Genomic DNA, 14121 nt, shown 5'->3' with positions numbered 1-14121 from the left:
TAAGCTTTTTCTCAAGAATATATTGTGTTAGAAAGTTAATGAAAAAAGTTGTGGCCAGAGTTTAATAGGTGAATTCATTGAATTGTGATAACTGACGGATTTAGAATTCAAAGAGAATATTTTAAATTAAATTATTCAAAATGCAATTAAAATGAAATTAGAAATTCAATGAGAATATTTTAAATTAAATTATTCAAACTGCAATTAAAATCAAATTTTAATTTCAGCGTTGTGTTCTACGAAAATGAGTTCTAATGCTATATCTTCTAAATCTCAACAGATTAAATTTTATACCGAAAATAAATACTTATTTCAAAATCGAAGAAGTAGTAGACATCTTCGTCTCCCTCCTACACATTATATACTACACACATAAAATAGAAATGAAAAAAAAAACACACTACACTTAAATGCCTCCCTAAGCAATACATACACGGGGAAAGAAAAGAAGTCGACCAACGACTGATGACGAAGAGACACTGACTTCTCTAATGCAAGTGATCCCCTTAGACAAGGTGCGCCTTTGAACTTCTGAGCTTACGCAGTTTTTTGTGAGTCGACACGCGATAAAGACTAACATGACGACTCAAATAAGAACTAGTTGAAAATTTTTGGGCATACTTCGGTCACCTCGAGGAGGAATAGAATTTTGATTGATACTATTAAGATTACAATGATTTTGCATGCACAAGATCAAATAGTATAAGAGTAAATGAATAGCTAAAGTGATTTTTCTATGCACTGAATGTCTGCTAAGCAATGACGGATCCAGAAAACCGAGCTCGTGGGGTCAAAAAATAATTAATAAATAGTATATAATATAATATTTAAATAATTATTATATATATTAATACAATTTAAATATTGCATTATTTTTGTTAAGCATGGTAATTAATTAATGCCAGTATCCATATTTTTGAAAATATAAAAAACACATCATATAATAATTTAACTGTTTAGGAAGTCATAAAATTTTTAATATTTCAGCCTTTCTAAGTTCTAACTATACTTTTGTTAACTTGTAAGTATATTATTTATTTTATTTGTAATTTTACAAAAATTATTGTTATTTAACTGCAAATAAAAATATGAGTCAAATCAAATCAAATTAATGAATCATATTAAATGATAATTATTTTTAATATTTTACAAATTTTGAATTTACTTGGACTATTAATAAAACATAATTAAATCAAACAAACACATGTTAATAGTACTACTAGTATTTACGTTTACACTTAAAAAAGAAATAAAATAACGCCGCATTAAATAAAATTCCCTAGGTTTACTAAAACAAAATTACAGCTTTACGCCGCTCCTTCTCCATTATCGTCTTTTCCAAACTTCTGCAATTTTTCTTCTTTTTCAATTTTTTCATGAAGCTTTTTCTCTTTGGTGAAACTATTTCACCTCTCCCCTAATATGTTTCTTCTAATTCTCTTCCATTGAGACGAAGCAGCCATAGCGTGGGGTCGGAGCTAATGCAGCGCTGGGTCGACGACTTATTTTGGGAGGTTCTCGGAGGCATTCCTGGACCGGCGGTGAGATCGGCCGACCCCACCTGGGTCCGTCATTGCTGCTAAGCATCTATATCTCCCTAACTTGGAGACAGTTAGAATATAATAATTGATTTGTTCGTCTATGATTTAAAGTCTCACTTAAATTTAGTAAGAGATTTAAAAAAATATGAAGAACATTGAACAATGAATGAAAAATGGTAATGAAATATGTATCTAACTTTTATGTGCAGAGCATTAATTTAATAATTAATTGCATGGGAATGTAATGATTTGTTATAGTCTATGGTCCGTTACTGAAAATAAAAAAAAAATGAGACTTAACAAAAAAAAATATGACTTAGTTCATGATACATAAATACATTGACAAGAAAGAATTTAATCATGTATTCCGTACTAATAAAATTAGTCAACGAATATTTGGTGATTCTTTTCGTAGTTTTATAGTACTATTCTCGCAAAAGTATATCATCTTGAGAAAAAGAGTCTCATTCATTTTAGGTTATATTTACACCATTTAACAGATTTATGGTCGATTGATTGTTAGTAGTTTTCGAAGATTAATTGCGAAATAAATAAGAATATGAAAATCATCAAATCTCTAAAACTTTCACGTACAAAAACCAAAATTGGACTTACCAGATCAGAAAGTAGCTTTAGAAATTAATTAAAATACATGTTTCACAGTCCCAAATGCATCAAATAATTTTGTTCGATTTGAAAATTTGATCCAATTATTTTATATTTGAATTCGAATAAATATATTATTATTTATTCGATTAGTATTCAAATACAGATATAGAGAAACATAGTACTCCATATTGCAAACAAAAAGAAACATTATCATATGCTAATCATAATATTTGATTATTATTCAAATTCAGACAAATATAAATGTCTATATAGTGACACATGTATTGAAGGGATCCTATTTTAGGTGCTCTACGGCAGCCTGTACCGTTTTCCTTATGGCAATTATAATACAAGGCTGCCATAGGAGCACCTAAGTTATGGACTTCACAAAATTCTCTAGTGTTGAAATTTTGCCGGTGTGCCGATTGTTTGGCGGCCGGCCGGCTGTCGGAACAGGACCAGAACAAGTCGGTGGATTCCTATCGCCGGCTGAGGACTCTCATAGCTAATTATTTCTCTTCCTGCAAAATTAATTCACTACCCAAATTTGTATAAACATTTAATTTTTTTCATTTTTTAAGCATACTATATATCATAATTTAAATGGCTCACCGAAGCTTGCATCTGTGTTTCCTGGGATGTCAGTAACCAACCTATATAATAAGTAAGTAAATATATGAAATCTCGTTAGGATTTGTTTATTTATATATATTGTATTTCATATGTTGTTATGAAACAATATATGAAATTATGTGGTATGTCCATCCAATTAGAAATAGTATTTCATCAATTTTTTTTTCTCTTTTTGCAATTGTGTCTTATCAAATTGTGTTTGATAAGATACTGCAATCAACCTTACTTGATATGTACATATGAATTAATAAACTAATTTTGTGCAATTAAATTTGAAACAATGATAGTAAGGCTGGGAAAATATACCGAAATACCGAAAGACTGCACTTACAGTACCGAAAAAATACCGAAAATACCGAATTTTCGGTACACCGTACTTTTCGGTACGGTATCATACCGTACCGACAGTTTTAGGTACGGTAAAGGTATGCATTTTGTATATACCGTGGTATACCGAGTTATACCGCATCATACCGCAATTGCGGTATATACCGCAAATAACACGGTATACCGCAAATACGGTATATACCGCAATTGCGGTATATATCGGAAATCGCGGTATACTGCGGTATACCGAAATCACGGTACAGTATACCGACAAAAGCGGTACGGTAACGATATCTAAATTTTGGTATACCGACTTTTCGGTATACTGCAATTGCGGTATACCGACAAAAGCGGTACGGTAAAGGTATGGTTTTTGGTCATACCGCACGGTACGGTACGGTATGTGGTATGGCCATTTCGGCGCGGTATACCGTACCGTTCCAACCCTAAGTGATAGACCAGTGCAAATACTCCTTAAGGTATGGGTTGCTTGGGCTTGGAGAATCAGCATCTACAATTATATGCACAATTAAATACTTTTTTTATAATTAAGAGAGAGATAGAAATAAAAATATAGATAGACAAACAGATAGAGCGACATTGTCATCTTATGTCCACAAGGGGAAAATTCATCCTATTTTCATAACCTATTTATTTAATATATTCACTAATGTCTACTTATTTTTCCTAATTTACAATGCAAAAATATTCAATGCTCATTTTGATAAAATTTTCTGGTTCCGCCCATGAACAGATAGATATACTCGTATACTTATAAGAGTATAGAATGTCCGAAAATCATTACAGCCACCAATCTCAACCCTAGGGCGATCTTGAACCTGGGACGGCCTCAAACGACAACCGTTGATGATGATCCTGCCATTGTAGTAAGATCGAAGATCGGTTGTGGCCGTGAAGGGCTCCAAAACATCTCCGACGATGCTGCTCACCACCAGCGCTTGCCTTATCTCTCTTGCCATGTGTATATGTTTATAACAATATAATTTCCCATGCAATTGTGTTTCTATATATACTAGGTTTGGTGTTGCATCATGATCACGTGCCAACTTTAACATTGTCTAAGATTCTCTTGCTTTCTATTATCCAAACTCAACGCATGTCTTAAATTAATGGGATGTGATCGGTTTGAAAGATTGTATACGGGATTAAATTTGTAGTGTGATTGGTTCAAGAGATTCAATACCATAACTCAATCCTAGATGGATAATCATGGGATAATTAGTCATAGCTAATCCCCTATGACTAAAATAATCTCACAACTCAATCCTAGATTGTATCTTGGTATTATTTTATTTTGGAAACCGAACACTTGAATAAGTTTATTAGCAACACAACAGTTATAAATATGAGGCTTTATGAATAAAGAACTTATAGGAGTATAATGGAAAGATCTGTAAAATCCAGTCAAACAGTTATACAAAATATATTATGGTATGGATAAACAGTCAAACAATTAGTTGGACCTAAAGATTCTCATTCTCATTACAAAGGTAGACAGAGACACAAGATTTCCGTCTACAATTTATTTGATACACTGATCTAGTTTCATCGAACGATGTCGACGATGCCAAAAACGTCAACTGTATTATATCAAGATGATTTCAAATTCGCACGGTGCTTGGGAATGGGCTGACGAGTCAGACTGATCACCTTTGACATGACATACAATGGATTTTGGTCAACTGGCAGTGTTTTTTTTAATGATTTAATTTTACAATTGACGTCGTACTAGATATCATTAAAAGATTACATTTTGTGAATGAATGAGACCGTTAAAAAAAAGTGAAACTTCTTTATTTAATATTTTAATTTCAAAATTTATGAAATATACCAGAATTTGATTAAACTTTATATTTAAACAAGAAAGACCCCAAACTCAAAATTTAGAATGATACCAGCTGATCTCAAATAAAAGTAAAAGATTGCAGCTGTCTTGTTCTCTCCCAATTGCATGGTCTCTTTTGCAAGTTGTTGCCTATTTGATTCATATTATTATTAACATATATACGTAGGCAAAACCACTGCATCCACTGCTGCACTGCCTAAAGCGCACCATCTTGTCTATCAAACACATATTCCAAACGTATATTTTACTTCTTATCATTTTCAATATTTTTTTCTTTTTATGAAACATCTTTTTTATTCTTTTTGAATACGTAAAAATACCAAATATTCAGTAACTAAAATGATTTGCAAAAGAAGTAGAACTTCAAAATAAAATTAGTCAGAAAATAAAAAAAAATCAAACTAATTTGAATTTGTTCTTAATTATCCAAAATCGAACTAATTTGAATTTGTTCTTAATCATACTAAGCCCGTGATGTATGAATTTTACTTTTCTCTGGCCCCAAATGAGTCATACACGAAAACTGACATTCAAGATAATTTTATTTAAGGTGGCATTAAAAGGTTTATCAGAAAATAATTAGGCTCGGCGGCCACCGGTGCCGTTTTCCCTGTGACAGTGGTAGAAGAAGGCGGCGACTGGATCTCCAAGGTTGTACACCTGCGAAAGCTGTCGGATGCTAAAGTTGTTGCGCCACTCCGGGGCAAGCAAGATCTGCCTCCGCGGCTGCCGGAAAATCACCATAACAAGGCGGTGGATTCCCATTGTTGGCTGAGGGGCCTCATATGGCACCACCTCATTCCCTGCATTTATATAATTAAATCAAAAAAATTCAAAAAATAATCTCTCTATGTATAAAATTTCAAGTATCACTAACCGAAACTCGGATTAGTGCTGCTTGGGATGTCAGTCACTAACCTATTTCCAATTTAAACACAAAATTAGTAACATAATGTATAGAATATCATTGTAGAAAAAAAATAACAATTTTAGTAGGAGTATATTATTTTCTAAAGAAGAAACAATTAAGGGTAGTCTACCTAAACCATGTTGTATAGGAGAAGAAACGTTTTACCAACTGAAATTTATGTATTCTTTTATTAAATACCTTTTTTTAATTATCAATAATCTTCACACAATACAAGATAAACTAAGTTGTTAAAACAATTTCACCTCCAATAAATATGTCTGATTTCTACTCAACTCAGACATAACCTAATATACTTGAACTTAAAGTTACATAGGTAGAGAGATAGAGATGGAGAGAGACCAGTGCAAGTACTCCCTAAGGTAAGGATTTGCTGGACTTGGAGAATCAGCATCCACCAAAACCTTCAAAGTTGAATTATCTTCAAAGTACAAAACCCTAAAACACACACACACACACACACACAAGAGTGTGGATACTTACAAGAGTGTGGAGAATCCGGAAATACTGACCACCAATATCAACCCTAGGGCGGGAGGCGACTTGAGACTGGCGGAGGCGGTAGCCGTTGCAGATAGGGACTCCATCAATAAAAACTTGAATATCAGTGGTAGGGGTGAAGGGATCGATGACATCTCCGATCACACGACTAACAACCAGTGGATTTGTGTCTCTTGGCATTTTTTGTTATGCTTCATTTCTTTAGCATTTTCAGTCCTATTTGTAGTTGTTAATGGAGCCACATTGTGGTATGGAGCTATGCCCCCATCAATTCTCAAAATATTCTGGTGTATCTACTGATTTTGATTTTAATCATAAAATAAGAAAAAAATAGTACTATTATTGAATTAGTTATATTTGAGAATCTAAAATTAATTTTCTTATAATAAAAAAATATTTAATTGTTCGTAAAACATAAAATTATTTCAAAGTTTTAGTGTTTAACTAATATTGTTACAGTTTTGGTATCACGTAAATGAACTTTGAATCATTTCTAAAGCTACATTTTGAAATCTTTTTGTGATAGTTTTCTAATGGAACCTCTAATGTTTAGTTTTAATGACTAAAAATAATTACATGACTTGAAAATTGCTATCATGAATCGTTAAGATCTTTGCAACGGTGTATTAGAATTTTACATCATACTCTAAAAAAATCAATATTGAACGATGAACTCTAATATGCGCGACGTATTCAACATAATTAATATTTAATTTATATTTTGATTAAAGGAGTAATTAGTAGTAAAAAATTTAAATTTTGCTATACACTATACATCATTTATTTAGTGGAATTATTTAATAAATTAGAACATGACGACATTTGTTAAATTTTTTAAGTCGTGAGTTTCAGTATGTCTGACTTTTTCACTATTTGTATAGCAATGATTTATTTTCTTGGCAAAGGTTACAATTTGATTCTTCCCAAAGACGCAAAAAGTCATCTGTCTCTTCTTTTATGTTAGAATAGTATCGAGAAACACAATCAAGAATCAATGAACAAGAATGATGAACACACTTTGGGAAAAATTTGGAAAGCTTTCTTGAGAAAAATCTAAAATGGATGTTATTTGTTACAAACTGAAAACATCTCTCTCTCGTTCTTATGTATGAGAACCGAATAAGAGAGCTTAACAACTAACAAACTAGAAAGCTGAAACAAACACAAAAACTGTTACAAATCCAACGGCTAGTTGAATCTACGGTTGACATTCAATCTTGCAGATGGCGCGCTTGATCGGACGGCTCCTGAAGCTCGGGAGCTGTGACCTTCTTCTCGGCAGCTCGGGACTCTTCTCGGCAGCTCGTAACTTTACTATTTTCCTCACACTCAGCAACTAATAATCATTATTCACAATCTCCACCTTGAATATTATTTGCTGAGTGATCAACTTCTTTTACACATCCCAACCAACTTCAAACACAACTCAAACTTCTCCCTCGGTAAGGTTTTGGTGAGCATGTCGGCTGGATTTTCCAAGGTGTCTACCTTAAACACCTTCACCCTTCCCTTCTCTATCTCTTCACGAATGAAATGCAGACGCACATCTATGTGCTTGCTCCTCTCATGAAACACATTGTTCTTAGCTAAGCTGATGGCACTTTGGTTGTCACAACCAATGGCTACTGCCTTCTGACTAACACCAAAATCTGCAGCTATCCCCTTCAACCAAAATGACTCTTTCACAGCTGCTACCAAGGCCATATATTCGGCCTCTGTGGTGGACAATGCAACCACACTTTGCAAGCTGGATTTCCAGCTCACTGCACTTCCATATAGGGTGAAAATGTAACCTGACTGGGACTTTCTACTGTCAATATTCCCAGCATAATCACTATCACAATAACCCACCAACGCATCCCCTTTTACCTCCTTATTTCCCTTGAACAGGATCCCAAGGTTTCCTGCTCCATTCAAGTACTTTAATATCCACTTCAAGGCTGACCAATGCTCCTTGCCATGGTCACTCATGAACCTGCTGGTTACACTGATGGCTTGAGCCACATCTGGCCTCGAGCTGATCATTGCATACATGATACTCCCCACAATATTGGCATAAGGGACTTTCTGCATCTCAGCTCTCTCTTCCTCAGTTTGTGGCTTCTGCTCAACAGACAATCTGAAGTGTTGGGCCAGAGGAGTTGCTGTAGGTTTTGTGTCTTGCATCTTGAACTTTCTGACCAATCTCGAAATGTAATCAGACTGGTTCAACCAAATCTCCTTCTTGGATCTATTTCTAACAATGTTCATGCCCAAGATCCTTCTAGCATTCCCAAGATCTTTCATATCAAATGCTGACTTCAGATCCTCTTTGATCTCTTGAATCACCTTCTTGCTTGAACCAGCAACTAGCATATCATCCACGTACAAGAGCAAATAAGCCACCACCAGACCCCCTTTCTTCTTGATATAAACGCATTCATCATATTTCGATCTAGTGAAGCCATTTGCCAAGATATGATTATCAAACTTGATATGCCATTGCCTACTAGCTTGCTTGAGGCCATATATACTCTTTTTCAATAGACAAACTTTGTTTTCCTCCCCAGCTTTGGCAAAGCCCTCTGGCTGTTGCATAAAGATTGTTTCCACCAAATCTCCATGCAAAAAAGCCGTTTTCACATCGAGCTGCTCCAGCTCCCAGTCCAGCCTTGCAACCACTGCCAAGAGAGTTCTTATGGATGTGTGCTTCACCACAGGAGAGAAGACCTCACTATAATCAACTCCATACTCTTGTGTGAAGCCCCTTGCTACAAGTCTAGCCTTGTATCTGATTTTCACATTATCAGCCGACTCCAATTTCTTTTTGAATATCCACTTGCAGCTCACAATCCTTCTTCCTTCAACTTTGTCTACCAATATCCATGTCCCATTTTTCAGCAAGGAGTCTATCTCCTCAACCATGGCTTTCATCCACTCACTTCTTTCTTTGCATTCCATGGCAGCTTTATATGTGGCTGGTTCCCCAAACTCCACCTCCTCAGCTACACATAATGCAAAGTAAAGCATCTCTGAGTCAGCATATCTGGCTGGCATTTTGACATTCTTTCTCCTGACTCTATCTCGAGCTAACTGATATTGGCTGAGATCCTCAGTCTCTGCATCTGACCCTTCTTGTGGCTGATCAATATTTCCATCATTTGCTCCACCTGGAACCACCTCTTCAGACTCCACTTCAGGCTCCACCTCAGGCTGTATTCCAGATCTCATAGCTTCATCAGATACTGCAGCAGCCTTTGCAGAACCTTGTGACTTATTGAAGGGCATCACAAACTCATTGAAGACTACATCTCGGCTCACAATGATCTTGTGATTTCCAGGTTCAATGCTCCAAAGCCTGTATCCCTTTACACCAGGTTGGTATCCCAGAAGCACACATTTCACTGCCCTTGCATCCAGCTTACTTTGCTTGAGGTGTGCATAGGCTTGGCAGCCAAATATCTTGAGATCTGAGTAGTTTCCATATGTCCCATACCATTTAAAGTCTGGAGTGTCACTCTCAATGGCTGAAGAGGGACATTTATTCAATAATTTCACAGCAGTTGCAGCAGCTTCAGCCCAAAATTTCTTCTCCATTCCTGAACTGAGCAACATACACCTTACTCTCTCTAATATGGTGCGGTTTGCCCTTTCTGCCACCCCATTTTGTTGGGGGTTTAGTGGAACGGTTTTGTGGCGTCTGATCCCTCTATCCTGGCAGAATCTATCAAATTCTTTTGACAAAAATTCGAGTCCATTGTCTGTCCTCAGACAGCCCAGAGATCTGCCTTTCTCTCTTTCAACCATAATGCACCAATCTCTAAACTTAGTAAAGGCCTCAGATTTTTCCTTCAAGATATATAGCCATATTTTTCTGGAATAATCATCTATTATGGTCATATAATACCTCCCTCCTCCAACTGAATTCACAGGGGAGGGTCCCCACAAATCACTATGTGCATAATCAAGAGGTGCTTGTGATAGATGTTTACCTTTTGGATAAGGGAGCTTCTTTGACTTGCCAAGAATACACTCTTCACATGGCTCACCATTCTTGCTTTCCAGCCCATGAATAACTCCCTTTTTAATCAACTCCTTAATGCTCCCAGCTGCTGGATGCCCGAGTCTCATGTGCCAAGTTTTCACAGATTCTGGCACAATGTTGTTCAGTTGACTGCCCCTGATCCTGACTGCAGCTCCACACAAGTAATAGAGGCTTCCCTTCCTTTCTCCATGCATAATCACAGTGGCCCCCTTCTTGATTTTCATCACTCCATCCGAGGACTCAAAAGTGCACCCCTTCTTCTCAAGCATCCCTAGTGATATAAGGTTTCTCTTCACTGTGGGGATCAGCCTAACATCGCTCAAGATTTTCTCAGAGCCATTATCCAGCCTGAGTTTTACATTCCCTATAGCTTCAACATGACATACTTGATTGTTCCCAAGTATAACTGTCCCAGTTGACTCTCTCAAATCAGAGAAAAATTCCACACATGGACATATGTGGAAGCTGCACCCGGAGTCAAGAATCCATGAACTCCCATCCTCATATGCCATAATATTCAATACCTCAGGGGACTCCTCAGCTTCTTCCACAAAATCAGTGGTGTTCTTCCCCTTTCCAGATTCAGCAGCTTGTTTCTTTTTCCAAGCGAAGCAATCCTTCTTTAGGTGACCCGGCTTCTTGCACCAAAAACAAGCTCGAGTCTCCTTTTGATCAATTGAGGGTGCCTTGCTATTCTCACCAATTTTCTTGAACATCTTCTTGGCTTTGAACTTTCTGACATTGAGGCTCTCTGGAACAACTTCAGCCTCCTTGCATCCCTTCTTGTGCAGTTCTTTGGCCCTCAGAGCATTTTGAACTTCTTGGAAAGTAACCGTGCCTTCCCTTCCAAAGAGTATGGCATCTCTCAATTGATCATAGGACTTTGGCAAGGCATTTAACAATAGTATGGCCTTGTCTTCATCACCAATGGAAACATCAATGTTTTCCAAATCATCCACTGCCTTATCAAAGTCTTCCAGCTGCTCTAGTATTCCCTTTTCCTGCGAAAACCGGTATGAATATAGCCTCTGCTTCATGAAGAGGCGATTTGCGAGGGACTTTGTCATGTATAGATCCTCAAGTTTCTCAAGAACCCCAGCGGCGGTTGTCTCTTTTGCAACTTCCCGCAACACCTTGTCGCCCAAGCACAGCACCACCGTGCTGTGTGCCTTTGCAAAAACCTCTGCGCGCTTGGCCTTGGCCTTTTCATCGAGCACTTGGCCTTCACCTTCCTTGCTCGCCGGCGCCAGAGCCTCAGACAAACCCTGCTGGATCAACATCGCCTTCATCTTCATTCTCCAAAGGCTGAAGTCGTTTTTCCCGGTAAATCTTTCTGCTTCGAATCTTGAAGCCATCATCAACACCGATTCAATCTGATTTTGATCGATACTCTTGCCGGATAGTTCCCACAGACGGCGCCACTTGTTAGAATAGTATCGAGAAACACAATCAAGAATCAATGAACAAGAATGATGAACACACTTTGGGAAAAATTTGGAAAGCTTTCTTGAGAAAAATCTAAAATGGATGTTATTTGTTACAAACTGAAAACATCTCTCTCTCGTTCTTATGTATGAGAACCGAATAAGAGAGCTTAACAACTAACAAACTAGAAAGCTGAAACAAACACAAAAACTGTTACAAATCCAACGGCTAGTTGAATCTACGGTTGACATTCAATCTTGCAGATGGCGCGCTTGATCGGACGGCTCCTGAAGCTCGGGAGCTGTGACCTTCTTCTCGGCAGCTCGGGACTCTTCTCGGCAGCTCGTAACTTTACTATTTTCCTCACACTCAGCAACTAATAATCATTATTCACATTTTATATTTTTCGTGGTAAAAGGACCTCCGTCAATCGCTATTTCGTTTAACTTTTATCTTTCAACAATTATATTGTTATACTATATGTATATGATATTGTGATCAATTCAAACAATCCAATAACCGTTTCAAATTTAAATTAGATAAATGATGGACTGATAATGTGAATTTTTTTCAAAATACATTAGAGCAGAACTCTAGGTATTTCATTGATTTGAATGAAACTAACTGTTTATATACAAATTGATTAGATATTGGTAATTTGGTGTAGTAATATGTCATAATTACAATTGACATATGTAATTACTAAAATGACATATTATAAAATACATTAGAGCAGAACTCTAGGTAGACCGCAACAAATGTACACTCTCCATCTCACGTTACTTTAGTCATTTTCCTTTCTAGAAAAAAAAATTTGCATGTAATAATTTTAATTATTCTTACTTTATTCTCTCTTTTTTATTTTCTCTCCGCTCTCTTACTTTATTTTCTTCCTACTAAATCATTAAACACCATGTTCTTAAATTTTGTGTCCAAATTAAAGAAACGATGAATCAAGTAATATGGGACCGAGGTAGTTCTAGATATAAGCGCATATATGAATATATTTTTGTCATAAATGTACATCGAACATGTGCATAATATACTGTAATATTATAAAGATAAATGTACATCGAACATGTGCATAATACCCCTAAATTTCAAATTTAATTGAATAAAATTATAAATTAGTTTTGTTATTATTATTTTATAGCAATAAAAACAAAATAGAAATAAAAACTTATGAATTTGTTTTTGTCATAAATCGAAATTATAATATACTGTAATATTTAATTAAAAAAATTATTATTTTTCTTAAATCTGTAGGAGTATATATTTAATTTAAAATTTATATTTTTTTAAAATGGAGTGTGTAATTTATTTTAATCCAGTTAATATTTTTAAGGTAAAAAATATTTATAAACATCAATGATTTGAGTATAATTTATGTATATTTATCACTATTTATCACTATTTTTTTGAGTACTATATTATGTTGTATATTGCTGAATCTTGATTTGGCCAGGTGCAGGTTTCTGAATAATATTCTTTATGCCGTCGGAAACAACTTTATAACTTTACAACTGTCGGAATATATTTACATAGAGAAGGTCTGAAAATATTTACAAATATGTGGCTTGTAAAGTAGTGATATATGTCAATTCTAGTCGCGTGGCCGAAAGAAGAGTTAACAATGACTTGCAATAAAATTTCTGCATTGGGTATATTTGTTCGGAACATCGATCCTAAAAAGGAACTTTATCCCCATCTCGACACGTAAAGAAAGCATATCTGAAATTCGTGTCGTCCATCTATGGACCTATTTTTCGTGGGTTATGTCAAATCTTTATTGAATGAACTCGGGGTTTTTTATCTTAAAAGGCCCGAGATCGCCAAAACATTTCATCCATAAACATTTAACTGATCAATCTAAGTCAATTTAACATGTATACCATATTATTTGAACCTGTGTGAAGATGAGCATCATATCGGCAAATCCAAACATCATATCGGAAAAGTCGAGCGGTTCATGGCATTATATCGACAAAGCCGAGCAGCTTATGAGCACCCTTTAAACAACACATAGTATCACATAACATGTGTAACATCATTTTCTCATAAATACATACTACCCCCGTTCACAAAAAATATATAAGTTTTACTATTTCGGGCCGTCCACCAAAATTAGACTAATTCTGAAAATGGAAAGTTTTAATCCAATACTAACCCTACACATCTGTTTTTTTGTGGATAGAGGTAATACTTGAAATAAAATTCATATTTAGGCAACAAGCCCATAGTAATACGTTGGATAGAAAAAACTCAT

General features: G+C 35.6%; 1 protein-coding gene and 1 pseudogene across 1 annotated transcript; both read right to left on the bottom strand.

Annotated features, from left to right (window-relative positions):
* Positions 1-2371: 2371 nt before the first annotated feature.
* Positions 2372-4090, bottom strand: LOC121759194 (annotated as a pseudogene).
* Positions 4091-5500: 1410 nt separating this feature from the next.
* On the bottom strand, positions 5501-6586 carry LOC121759618 (protein FLOWERING LOCUS T-like). Its single transcript, XM_042155272.1, has 4 exons — positions 6389-6586; positions 6248-6309; positions 5855-5895; positions 5501-5780 (listed from the first exon to the last, which is right to left on the bottom strand). The coding sequence occupies exons 1-4, from the start codon at positions 6584-6586 to the stop codon at positions 5557-5559; spliced, it is 525 nt and encodes a 174-aa protein (XP_042011206.1). The 3' UTR covers positions 5501-5556.
* Positions 6587-14121: the final 7535 nt, after the last annotated feature.

The sequence above is a fragment of the Salvia splendens genome, chromosome 12 (assembly GCF_004379255.2).
Source record: "Salvia splendens isolate huo1 chromosome 12, SspV2, whole genome shotgun sequence".
NCBI classification, from domain to species: domain Eukaryota; kingdom Viridiplantae; phylum Streptophyta; class Magnoliopsida; order Lamiales; family Lamiaceae; genus Salvia; species Salvia splendens.
The sequence above is the reverse complement of the archived record's forward strand: the minus strand, read 5'-3'. Positions and strand labels throughout refer to the sequence as shown.

Coding starts and splice junctions, on each gene's coding strand:
- LOC121759618 (XM_042155272.1), bottom strand. CDS start 6,586: ATGCCAAGAGACACAAATCCACTGGTTGTTAGTCGTGTGATCGGAGAT. Junction 6,310..6,388: donor TCCGGATTCTCCACACTCTT/GTAAGTATCCAC, acceptor TCAACTTTGAAG/GTTTTGGTGGATGCTGATTC. Junction 5,781..5,854: donor CAGCACTAATCCGAGTTTCG/GTTAGTGATACT, acceptor ATATAAATGCAG/GGAATGAGGTGGTGCCATAT.